General features: G+C 35.3%; 1 protein-coding gene across 1 annotated transcript in view; it reads left to right on the top strand.

Moving 5' to 3' along the window:
• The first annotated feature begins 865 nt into the window (after positions 1–865).
• The window catches only part of LOC145662524 (aminopeptidase N-like), a 98,239-nt gene continuing 85,131 nt past the window's right edge, over positions 866–13,973 (top strand). Inside the window, exon 1 of the mRNA XM_081728184.1 lies at positions 866–977. Within this exon, the coding sequence (XP_081584310.1) occupies positions 884–977 (94 nt within the window). The 5' untranslated portion in view covers positions 866–883. The remainder of the gene's footprint in view (positions 978–13,973) is intronic.

The following is a 13,973-nucleotide window of genomic DNA, read 5'->3' as shown; positions in this document are numbered from 1 at the left end:
ATAACCGATATTAGTGCTGAATCTGCATATTTTGAGGTCGCTGAGATGAACGGTGACACTTCAGGTGCCATGGCCCGCAACATGGGGCTGGGGAATATATATATATATATATATATATATATATATATATATATATATATATATATATATATATATATATATATATATATAAATGGTCTAAATGGTCATAAATGACAGACTCTGCTGTTGAATCTATATTTCTCGCGGTCGCCGGAATGAACAGTGACACTTCTGATCCTGTTTGAGTCCATTTTCAGCCCTGACACTTGGGGCATGAAGAGGGATGACATGCATTAAAATGATCCAAAATGAGCAATATTAGTGTGCATTTAAATTATTTATTTCAACCCAGCGATGAAGATAATATATGCTAGTACTTAATAATGTGAGTTATTTACCGAACGCATTGTCGATAAATATAGTATACTTGAATTTTGTCTTCTACATACCAGCATGAGGGCTCTTCTATTTATATGTAACTATGTGCCCTCTTATTATGGGTAACAGTGGTCACTTCTCATTATATGTAACATATATCAAGTTTGTTACTTTCATTTAAGCGTCACATTGTGCTCAATTTATGCCTAACATGAGACCTTCCATTTATAAGTAACAGTATTACATTGATTTTATACGTTAAAAAATCGAATTTTTATGCTTACCTAAGCGTCACAGTTTTCAGAGTGCACTAATATGAATGCATCAATAAATTTAATCTTGATCTTCTAATGCGTAATATTATCTGGGAGCAATAATTAAACTATGAATTATTAGTTTTTCTTTCCTCTTTCTTTTCTTTTTCTTTTTCATTTTCTTTTTTTTGTTTGTTTGTTTGTTTCAGGCACTAATACAAAATCTAGATATGTTTCCTTCGACAACTACACTATATTCAGTGTATAGCGAGCCTGTTGTATCCACAGAATTAAGAGAAGATGAGGCATGGCTCATAAACCACTGTAAGTATACGACTGAACGATTGGAGATAACTTTAAGATTTATTTTTGGATTTGATTTTTAGGTGTCTGGGCTTAGCTTTTTATGTTTACAGGTTTACCATATACGTTTAATGAGCAAGAAATTCCAAAAATAAAAAAAAAGTAATTAAAATCAATTTAGTTCCTTCAAATTTTGGTCAATGAGTTCAATATCCGTATATTTATCTACATATCGATTGATACAAGTTCCAATTTTCTATTATCGTTCTTTATTCGATTTTTCTAAAAAGATTAATCATGAAGACAGTGAATATGTGATCTACAGAACTAATCCGAGTTAAGTTGAATTGATTTTGAGTTTAGTGTCTCTTTTAGCAGCGAGGCTATAAGAGACGTGGCCCTACTGATTAACATGGAATCTGAATTACATGCACTGAGAAAAAAAATTGTAAGTGGCATACTTAAAAACGTAGGTTACATTCGTAATTCCTGTAGTTTCTGGACTTAACGTACAACCGTATATAACATCCTGCAGCAAACGTATAGCTGAAAAAGTATGTATTATACGTACTGTCTGCATAAGTGCAATGACGTCATTCGTGTGACGTCATCTGCAGTAACAAGTATATACGGAGGTGATATCTAGCTTTGTGACGTCAGGGTCGTATGTAGCATGTGGGTTAATAATGACGACATACACTGACTATCAGGACGGAGCATGATTTCAAGAAGTATGCAATATACGTTCTGTACGTATGTTTCTTGCGTTCAACCCCGAGACAGCATCTATATTGTACTTGTGCCCCATACGTACGACTAGATACAGTATACGTATTGTACGTATGTATTATACAGATTTTCCTTATGTCGCACACAGCTTGTCCAGATACAGCATACAGAATATCCGTATGCACCATACAGAGTGCATATATGTAGCTTACAGACTGTCTGCATGCAGCATATAGATTATACGTATGTCGCGTACAGGTTGGCCATATGTAATGTATAGATCGGATGTATATAGCTAATAGGTTGTCCATATGAAATATACAGATTTTACCTGTATCGAATACGTATTGCCTTCTTGTAATGTATGGATCGGACATATACAGGATCTAGAGTGTACGTATAGTGCACCATTATTAAAGTGCTGCAACATACTGCAAAGTGCATGATACATTCTTACTGTAATGTTGTCAAATATTGTTTTACTCTGTATGAAAACAAAAATAGCTTAAAATATGGTTGATCTCCTTTGTGCCAATAATAATAAAATTAACAATACTACACTTTTCATATCTTAGTTTGGAGCAGTGAAACTGTCCAAAGAAATGTATTTACCTGCAGGGTGTCCTATAAGTTTGGGCTTCCTGCTAATTCGTTCGAAAGCTACTGCAAAGCCAAGTGTTGAAAAGTGACACAAGCGTTAATTTTAAAATTATGGGCACAAAGGAGGTTAACCATATATTAAACTATTTTCGTTTCCATACAGAGTAAATCAATATTACTGTAAGAATTTATCATATGGTTTGCAGTTAGTTAGTTGCAGCACTTCAATAATAATGCAAAATGCACAGCCTTATAGAATCCTATATTCAAACTCAAACAAGATTTACGTACAATCATTTATTAAGCTGTTATCATCCATTGCTTGTACGATATAAAGATTAGTTTACCTCATTCCTTTCCTTAATAGTATCTTCTTCTAAAGTGCAGTTGTTACCACAAGAGGCCTGAATAGAATTTTCCAGAAATAACTTCTCTGTACATTTTAATTAACAGGTAAGTTATGTCTTTGTTTTTTTTTTTTTTTTTTTTAATGTCGCAATAATTAAAAGTGTAGTGTCAGCCGAAAACGTATTCGCTTACAAGATGATTCCTACTCAGTACTCGCTATTAAAAATGCAACACCAAGAAGGAGACTGGGTAGATGCGCCAAAGTTCCCAGGCCGATACCTAATAGTAAGTGCAGAATACTCTTAAACGTTCGCTGTATTCGCTGTGTGACAACGTGGTGACAGCGGAGGCGTTGTGCAGCCATCGACTAAACATATTTATTCTTCCCTGCTATAGACGTTCTGCAAATCTGGACTTTCCTGGATGCATCCTTCTTAGTGCAACATTTTAAGCAACGAGCAATTTAACAGTCTCATACATTGCTTAAAGAAAGAGCAATGATTCTCAGAATTACTCGGAAGATATATATACACAATTTAAAACGGTTATTTCAAACTTTGCAATTCAAAGCACGAAAAGAACTATAGATAAAGGAACACTGATTTTAGCCAAATAGTAATTAGTAAACTCAATCACACTCAGTACCATTAGTTGCTTGGTGTTATCCGTAAGTCAGAGATCACGGTATCTCATTTCGTGTAGATTTTTGCATTTGTTTAACGCTAAAAATGTATTTTATCGCTAATTGAACCCAGTACCATATATATACCGACAGGACGTACCTTAGTCACAAGGTGACATGAGTGAAACACTAAACTATTCGATTGACACCTGCGGTCTTGTCAACACTAGAGAAAGTTACAAAGTGATTAAGTAAATACGGAACATAGTTCATAGAAAGTATAGCGATGTATGAAGTCTCCGTTTCATACGACTTGGATAAAGGATACATCTGAAATAGCAACAAAGAAATATATAATGATTTCTCTGGATAATTTGGATTAGTCCAGAATTCGAACACACACACGCTGGTAAGTCCAACATTTTTTTTTTAACTTCTTTCTTCGGATTCCCAATAAAGTTGACTACTGAAAAGCTGAGTTATAGATTCTGTATTAAAACAACACCTTCGCTAGACATGTTCAGTATACACATTGTCTTACATACAGAACAATACATTAGTTATTAATGCATGTCTGAAATAATAGTGCTTCGTATAGAATTTTACTTCATCCAATCGCAATAGCACAAAGATAAAAAATATTGCTAGGGATAATGTTCTTATTACAGAGAAAAAGAATTAAAATGACTTAACATTAACAATCATTTTCTTTAAACAGAGATAATATTTTATTATAATTTATGGAAGAAAGAAATAATTTGTAGTACAGTATCTTTATTAGGGTTATATATTCGTACAAAATAATGTAAGTACAACTGGGTCTGTCTTCAGAAAGGACGTACTTTTAGCCACAACCTACACTGCTTCTTTTGACTGTCTTTCAAGCAGAATCCTGGTTTGAAGCACGAAATACCTGCAACAAAAATCAGAAAATATTTAAAATGTTATATTCAGTGTGTTTAATTTGGTTGTACTTAACAATACAAAATATCTTAACCTTTTTGAGATTAAATGGAAAAAATCTGTTCGGTCAGGTATGGACTTTTGGGTTGCACGTAGAAAAAATATGAGGTGTTTATTGATGCTGAACAACAACTCAAAATGTATTACCATTCAAAAGTAAGTGGGTACCCCAATGGTGTTCGGGGTACCATGGGGTACCTAATGTCTGTATTTTTTAGATATATGGAAATGTATGTCTCTAAAATGTAAGGAACTGATATCTGTTTACCGAAAACCTCAACTCGGTAAGCCTTATGGATATCGAGATATGGGAAAATAAAGAACGACACCATAGAAATGTGGGGTTTGCGTACTAGATGGGCAGTTTCGGAAACGTAATTACGAGAGCTTACAACCACCTCAAAAGTAGTTTCAATTAAATACACTACACACACGCCCTGATGGGGGTTTTCGGGTACCATAATATTCGCAGAACTCTCATTTCTAAACATTCTAAAATATGTCTTAATAACGTTTTAAAGAACCTTAGAGGTGTGTGTTTACCGAAACCGCAAGTCGGTACGCCTAACAGTTACCGAAATATGATGAAATAAAAAGTGACACCATAGGTACGTGGAGCTTGCATATTAGACAGTACAATTTAGAAAATTAATTAAAATATGACTATCAAGATATTGTCAAATAAAGGGAGGATCCATACAGTTATGGGGTTTTCGTGTTAGGTGGTAAAATTTCCGAAACCGGCCATGGAAAGTTAATAAGCATCAGTAGCAATTTCATCTTAAAGTAATTAGGTATTTCCATGGAGTTTAAGAACATCATGGGATCTACCAAGATTACATTTTAAAAGCTTTGGAAAATATATTTTGACATTTATAAAGAGTATTAGAAATATATATTTACCTAAAACTTCCAGCTAGTACATCTAGCAGCTAGAGAGGCACCATACAGTAAAAGCGTATTAGATCTTGAAATTTCAGAAAACAATTATTGATCCTAACAAAAGTTAAATAAGATGGTACTTCTATGGGTTAAGTGAGTACCGCAGACTCGTCAGTACAATTTCGATCGAAAGATTAATTCAGCTCTAAATTTTCTTTGGACAATTCCAAGCGTTCATCGGGCTCTGAAATAAAGTGAACATTTTTTGTCAATATCTAATATAGCAAACGAGATATAAGGAATTGTGTATTTTATGACGTCGTAAAAATAGAGACCCACATGGATTTGTACTTTTGAGTCTTTGCTGTAAGAAGAAGAAATTTTAGAAAACAACCGTATATACCTTAATAGACAATTAAATTGGCGGGGGCACAGTGGCTTAGTGGTAGAGTGCTTACCTCTGGTGTATTGGGTTCTTGGTTCTATCCGCGGCCAAGTCAGTTTGTAGTGGACATCGTATTCGTGGGTTTTCTCGGGGTTCTCTCTTTCCTCCCACCTTTGCATTCCATCAATTCTGCCAACAACATTCACTTGCTTTAATCAAAATCTCCCTGAGACTGAAATGCATAATCGTGGGTCGCTACACTGAAATATTTCCTTTTATTTAATTTAAAATTAAATAGGGAGTTAAGTATGATCGTATCTCTATGGGTTAAGTGAATACTCCAATAGTTTCTGCAAAAAAAAGATTAGTTAAACACCCTACCACTAAGCTACTGTGTCCCCGCCCATTGAATTGTCTATTAAGGTATATACAGTAGTTTTCTGATTTTTTTTCTTATAGGAAAGACCCAAAAGTACAAATATATAAAGATCTCTATTTTTACGCCATAAAATATATAATTCCTTTTATCTTGGTTACTATCTTAGATATTGACAGCGAATTTTCATTCTTTTGTACAGCTCGATGAACCCTTGGAATTGCCTGAAGAAAACCTAGGACTGAACTAATCTTTCGATCGAAATTGTACTGAGGTACTCATTTAACCCATAGAAGTACCATCTTATTTAATTTTGTTGCGACCAATAATTGTTTCCGAAATTTCAAGATCTCATACACTTTTATTTCACAGTGTTTCTCCAGATGTTAGATGTACTAGCTGGAAGTTTTGGGTAAACACTTATTTCAAATACTGTTTACAAATGTCACATTATATTTTCAAAAGTTTTTAAAATTTAATATTGGTAGACTCCATGATGTTCTAACACCCCATGAATATATCTAATTACTTTAAGATGAAATTGCTACTGGTGTTTATTAACTGTCCATGAACGACTTCGGAAATTTTAGCGAAACGAAAACCCCTTAACTGTGTTGGTCCCCCTTTATTTGACATCATCTTGATGGCCGTTAGTCATATTTTAATTCATTTTCCGAATTGTAGCGTCAAGTATGCAAGACCCACATACCTATAGTATCTCTCTTTATTTTCCCATATCTCGGTATCCATAAGGCTTACCGAATTGCAGTTTTCAGTTAAAAAAAATCAGTTCTTTACATTTTAGAGACATGTATTTCCATATATCTAAAATGCAGAAATTAGGGACCGCATTGGAACCCCATTGGAGTACTCACTTACTTTTGCATAGCAGGGTAAAAACGCCAGTGGTTCTCACTTTAAGGTTGAAAACATACTATTTTGTCTTTTCTCTGAGCATTGTGAATCTGTCGGAGCTATACCGTAGTTGGAAAGACTCACTGATCCTTCCTATAATGACCATGTAGTCAGAATTCAAAAAGGAGTAGAAGGAAAAACAATATTTTAAAATCCTTGCACCAGTAGTCCTTACCTTAAAATCAAAATGTTCCAGTAATAGTCAGGATTTTCTATCAGAGTTCGTCACTCAAATAACTTGACATAATTTATTCAAAAACGCACTGTGTATCAGTTTAGGGTTAAGAATACAATATAAAGTAGTAAGCTTAATAACTTTTCATCACTTTTAGCACTCAAGAAAGAAAAGAAAAAAACGTTTTTACATACTTTTTAAAGCAATTTCAGAAAGAAAAATGTTAACTGAATTCTAAAGTTAACTGTATATCACTTTCACGTTAAGAGTACAATATTAAATACTATGTTTAATAACTATACGTCACTTTAAACACTCAAAAATGAAAATAAACGTTTGTACATACATTTTGAAAACAATCTAAGAAACAAAATAAGTTAACTGAATTCAAAATTTAATTATACATCACCTTAAGCTTAAGAATACACTATAAAATACTGAGATTAATAACAATGCATTACTGAAGAATGAAAACAAAAATGTTTTAGCTACCGATATTGTATTTAGATGTTATTTCTCATTAACATTTTTTTTTTTGAGAACTCGTGATCAAGTCTAGGGATGCGCAAGAGAAAAGATTTGAGATTGTCTCCTCTCGAAAAGGTGCCGCGAAAGTTATGTATCGTCTCGAAAACTGGATCCGTTTCTATTGGAAGAGCTCTGTCTCGTCTCGAATTTCGTAACAAAAATTATGTCTCGTCTTGTCTCGTGTGCATCCCTAATCAGGTCCATAGCCAAAAACTTCATTTCCGAAGGGTTCGATAGGGCTTTGCGATATCCGAATTTAAATATAGATAATCGATATCGACGAACTATCGAAACTTGTTCGAAATATTGAAAAATACAGCAATATCGAAATATAAACAATATCAAAAATCGAAAATATAGAAATACGAAAGAGAGAAAAGAATATGGATATATCGATCAAAAATTTCGATATCGATGTTTTGATATTTGAAAATATCAACCGTTCGATTTAAATATCACACAGCCCTAGGCTCCAACTGTTGTCACCTTTAAAATTAATGTGAAAATTACTGACTAATATTCTGTAAGTACCATAAGACGGGATTATTTTGCACTTCAGGATTAACTTTGCACAAAATACGGCAAAAGTTTCACAGTCCTCTGTCGGTAAAATGATGGACTGTAAAGAGAAAGTTTCAACTGTCACCGTAAGATAGAACATTGACTATTTGGTTGGCGGTTAACATAAGTTCTAATTACCTGAAGGGTTTGTTGTTGTAGAGGTATGGAAAGCAGTCACTGTCAAGGCCGACAAAATTTGAAAGATATCACCTACAAGAATTTTCGTCAAAGTCAAGTCAGTTTCGTAGAATACTCTGTGTATAATGGGACTTTGAGACAATAGTTGAAATTGAAGTGTGAAACGTTTTAAAGTCATAGAAAAATAAAACTGGGAGAAGGTTGTTTCAGCCTCTAATCGGGGCTACTTTGCACCGATCAAACGTAACCCCTCAGATAGGAAATTATTACTACGGGTACCTCCTGCCATCTAACTTTAGGAAAATTTCCTATTCAGGTAAATGTCGGGATGGATTTCTTGTTGGAAAATAAATTACGAAAAGCGGCGGATTCAGAAAAATAGTTTGAGAGTGACTTCACACAGAAAGACTTCCTTTATTTAGAAACGACTAGACTTTTTGAAGGGCTTGAAGCGTAGACGCATAGGAATGACTAACATCAGAATTTTGTAAAAAAGAAATCCTGTAATTTGGGTGAGCTTCAGCCTGAAAGCCTCAAATCCCGTAAATCTTCCACTGATTACGGTTGGGATGATATTCTTGGATATAAAGAGCAACCAAGGCAAATCAGATCACGAAGATTTTTGCTGTTCTTGAGTTGCCATTTTTGTGGGACATACTAAACTATCAGAATGTGGTTCCTATGTCCGTACCAGAAAATACATAATTTTCTTTACAAATATCAATAATTCGTACTAAGTACTGACACCGGTACCGTAAGTCCAACCTCAATATTTGTAGACTGCATGCAGTTTTGTGTAGGAAGTGAAATGTATCAATAGAAGAGAGAAAACACTGCACAGAAACATTATGTTCGTATGCTGAAAATACTTTTTTGTATGTGTTGCAAAGTATCTTCAGCTATCAGGTTACTTTGCAACAAAGTTTATATGAAATGAAATGAAATGAAATTTTTGAGTTTTACGTTCCACGATTATGCCGGATATGCTCAAGGAGACGATGATGATGAGAATGAATGGAATAGTAGAATGAAAATGTGTGAGAAAACGGGAAAACCCCGAGAAAAATCACACACAGTGTTTCTCCAACACAAAGCCCATTTAGCACGTGCTGGGATCGATCCAGGAACTTCACGCAGGAGAGGTCAACGCTCCACAACTGAGCTACCACGTCCCCCAAAACACAACCTCAGAATATATTTCATATAGAGTAGAAATAACAATATGTTGTAAACAAAAAAAAAAAAAAAAAAAAATGGCCGGTCTGAAAGGCATGTAAGCTAAAAAATTACAATTGCTACTCGATTTGTTTACTAGCATTGTTTAATTATCTACGGTACTGAACATCGCAACACCAACATCATTATGTTATGTCACATCCTTTCAAAACTATGAAAACTGCAAAGTACCTGCTTTGCTTCGTGATGTCCGAAGAGTAAGACGACTGAAGGCGAAAGCAGGCAAGTGGCATACAAATTTATGATGTTGAAGGCATTATTTTTCACAGCTATGGAGAAAAGAGATAGAAACAATAATAACGAAATCTTTGTTTTACGTCCTACGAATATGTTATGTAGGCTGACGGTCACGAATGAGTAATGAAAATTTATGATCTTGGAATACGATTTGGTGGAATAATGAGGGAGAAAAATAATCATTGATTAAATATTAAATTGAAAAGAAATAAGAGCCTGACGCTCAAATACTTATCTATCCGGCACCCATCTTGATCCCTCTAAAATATCATGAAATGCTTGATTGATTCTAAACCCAATAATAGTAATAATAAACACAGAATATATAATTTACGCACCTTGAAATGTAGAAATTAATGGTTGTAATTTCCAGCTTTCCAATAGACCTTTGATTTCTCCAAATGAAGATTCGGATATCTTGTTTCTTCTCAAGCAATAATGGGTTACAATAATCAGTTGCAGTCCAAAGCCAAGTCACTAAGTTAAGTATGAATATAAAAGAATTCATTAGTTAGATGCATACAAAATCCTACGCATGTAAATCCGAATCTACTTATTAAATTGTAAATTTAAACAAACTAAATTATACTACAGATATAGTGACATCAAACATATATTAAATAAGATATACAGGGTGTCTCAAAAGTCCCCTGACATAGGGTAACTCTGTTATTATCCGAGTTATAACAAAATGTCGGAGGGGAAAGCATCTCCAAATATGATGTGTCCAATCTAAAGTGAAGGAATTTTTAAAATCGGATGACCCCTTTGCGCTGTACACTCTTTATGCGCCCAATGTGAAATGAAAATGCAACGTTGCCATTTACCTGGACCCACAACATAAGTGAGTGAAGTTACTGTCTTTTACGCGAACATGTTGATGGCCAGTCTCCGTTTCAAACAGTAACTTCATTCACTTATGTTGTGGGTTCAGGTAAATGGCAACGTTGCATTTTCATTTAAAATTGGGTGCATAAAGAGTATACAGCACAAACATCTCGTCCGATTTTTTTAAAGTGTTCACTTTAGATTGAAAACGTCATATTTCGAGATTTTTTTTCCTCTTACATTTTGTTGTAACTCTGATAACAGAGTTACCCTATGTTAGGGAACTTTTGAGACATCCTGTATACATCATAAGAAGTTCCTTTCTAAATTCTACACGGATGTGGTTAAATTGAATGTGAGGTGGGTGATACACATTAGGCCTTTTGGGAGTACGTCACACGGACGACCGTAATTTTGTGTTCAAAATTTTTATGAACTGGTGGGATATGTGATACATATGGCCACGGGCTAGAATTTTCTCAGTATGTCAAATATGCAATCAGATTTCATGCAGCTTAATTTGGTGGAAAGCTATTGCCAAATGAACGTTACATTTACCTCTTTCTTGCAGATGTTGAACCATGCCGTTAGCACGTGAGGAATGGATCGAAATAATCAAAGTGTGGGGCGGGAGGAGTATATGTGCAGTGGTTGCCGATTGCAGAGTCATCCACAATGTGACTCTGTGTCACATGTTTCAGTGTCACAGTAATTAACTAAATTTGAGAAGACGGGCACATTCGCGAACATACATCGTAGCGGTTCAAACTCGCGGGACCTTGTTCCTTCCCCATTTTGAACCGGTACATGAAAATGCCATTTAGTCCATGTTTGCCTGCGCTGATTTTGAAAATTCCTTCACTAATCGATTTCTCCCGTTGAGTACTACAAGAACCAGTTAAAATCTCGCGGGCCCTTTATTCTTCCCCATTTTGAACCGGTACATGAAAGTGCGATTTTTTTTCATGCTTGCCTGCGCCGATTTTGAAAATTCCTTCACTAGTCGATTTCTCTCGACGAGTACTACAAGAATCAGTTAAAATCTCGCGGTCCTTTTTTCTTCCCATTTTGAACCGGTACCTGAAAATGCGATTTTCTTCATGTTTGCCTGTGCCGATTTTGAAAATTCTTTCAGTAATCTATTTCTGTCGTCGAGTACTACAAGAATCAGTTAAAATCTCGCGGGCCCTTTTTTCTTCCCCATTTTGAACCGGTACATGAAAGTGGGATTTTTTTTCATGCTTGCCTGTGCCGATTTTGAACATTCCTTCACTAATCGATTTCTCTCGTCGAGTACTACAAGAATCAGTTAAAATCTCGCGGTCCTTTTTTCTTCTCATTTTGAACCGGTACCTGAAAATGCGATTTTCTTCATGTTTGCCTGTGCCGATTTTGAAAATGCTTTCAGTAATCTATTTCTGTCGTCGAGTACTACAAGAATCAGTTAAAATCTCGCGGGCCCTTTTTTCTTCCCCAAGCCAATATTTTTTTGTATATTGTGAATGTATTCAAGTATGGAACAAAAGTATTATATAATTCCCTTAGTAGGCTTCTCAACTTAATATTTTTCAACTTAAATTTTATTTATTTTAATTATTTATTTTCTTGTGACTCAATATTTAATTGCAATCGTTCATTGGGGAGAAGGGTGGCCATTCTCAAATATATAAATATAGTATTCTTAAAATTTATGTGTTCTCGTACTATTAGTTTCTTCCACTAGACCTGGAAATTGCAAAATTAATACCTGGAAAACCTGCAAAATTCAGGGAAATTGAGTTCCATATTTATGTATGAACACTGCTATTTACATTTTTTTTTTCCGAATAGGGAGAACTGTACGAAAGGGTGGTTTGAGAATAGTATAACAGTAGGTTTCTGGGAGTGTTGTTCGAAATGAAATCTTTAAGTTTTACGTCCCACTATTATGCTGGCTAGGCTCAAGATGACGGGGTGTTGTTCGGTGGGGGTCAATGTTGCCAATTTTGGGTAAAGTCGCTAAATAAGGGGAATTCGACCTCAACGATAGCGTAGGGTGACCATAAAATTTTCAGTTAAAAACGGGACAGGTTCTTGCAACACTAGACTTTTAGATCTACCTTTGTTCTTATCAGTGCCTTGATATCAGAGTTCCCCCTCACTCTCTTCGTTACAGAGCGGGTACTTATGAAAAAGGAAAGACACGTTGAAGTTTGTTTAACACACAACCAACTGCTAAAACCTCTGCTGCCTTTCGAGCAGTACTGCGAACTATAGAGTATGTTTAATATAGGGATTTTCAGTTCAATTTTTGCCGCTTTGTTATTATTTAATACTTTTAAAAGGAGTAAAGGTACTGGGTTTGTTATTTACTTCTTTCATTTACATAAAACGGGACGAATACTACTTTTTTCCATCTACTGACGGGACGGCCGCGACACGCCCCTAAAACGGGACTGTCCCGGTCAAAACGGGACGTATGGTCGCCCTACGATAACGACAAAAAAAAATCCGATTGGAGACTTTTTTGGGTGATTTTTAAATGACGATTTACCTACTTACACATTTAGCGACTTTTTGCTGCAAACAAAATGTTCATCTGTAGAGAAGCATTATTAGTTCAAAAAAGTTTTTACGTTATTTTTTTCTGTTTGTTTGTTTTAATCAGCGCAAGTGATGAAGAGTTTGGAAATACAGCGTACTCACTACTCCACAATCCTGCATTGTTATGTTACCCTTGCCCTCTAACGAAGAATAACTACAAACTTGATGTCCTTTAGTTCGCAGAGTTTCCGTTGAGAGACACACGTAATACATCATTACCGATAGCAACAAGATTAGCTATAGATGCGTGAAAAAAGGCGAAGAAGGTGTTTGTTATATTTGTCCTCTGGGGTCTTTTAATTATTCTGCACTTTTTCTTTTACAAAAAAATTGCTTAACGTAAGTACTGTAGTGTTAATTATTTCGGAACTATTTTGACCACATCATGAACAAAAGTACCCGAAACAACCTGAAATGATCCCTGAATTAAAGGATTGGTTGCGCCCTGTTTACAAAGATGTGAATAGAACCAGCGGCGCAAATCTGTCTTCAACATTGGGGGGGGGGGAGGGGAGGGTAAGACCGTTACCATACTTTTTTTGGCGATGTCCAAAATACTTATGAAGTTGAAAAACAATGTTGTGGAGGATCAGAGTTGTCTTTAGCGTTAGGAGGCTGCAGATTTGAGGCTTATTCTGGGGGACATCTCACGTTCCTTTGTAGCAATCGGACAAAAATCATCAAATTTCTCCCAAAAAACACATTTCAAATCGGATTATTTGGGAGAAGTCCCCCTCAGTTCCAAGATTGGAGGGGACATGTATCCGTCATCCCCCCCCCCCCCCCGGGATTTGCACCAGTGAGTAGAACATATTGTTTAGTTTACATCTACAACTTTTACAATGCTTATAGACAATGAATTTCTCGATTATTTCTTATAGCGACTTTTCACCCAAAATTGGAGTCGTCAC

The sequence above is a fragment of the Thermobia domestica genome, chromosome 10 (assembly GCF_964235325.1).
Source record: "Thermobia domestica chromosome 10, izTheDome1.hap1.1, whole genome shotgun sequence".
Lineage (NCBI taxonomy): Eukaryota > Metazoa > Arthropoda > Insecta > Zygentoma > Lepismatidae > Thermobia > Thermobia domestica.
The sequence above is the reverse complement of the archived record's forward strand: the minus strand, read 5'-3'. Positions and strand labels throughout refer to the sequence as shown.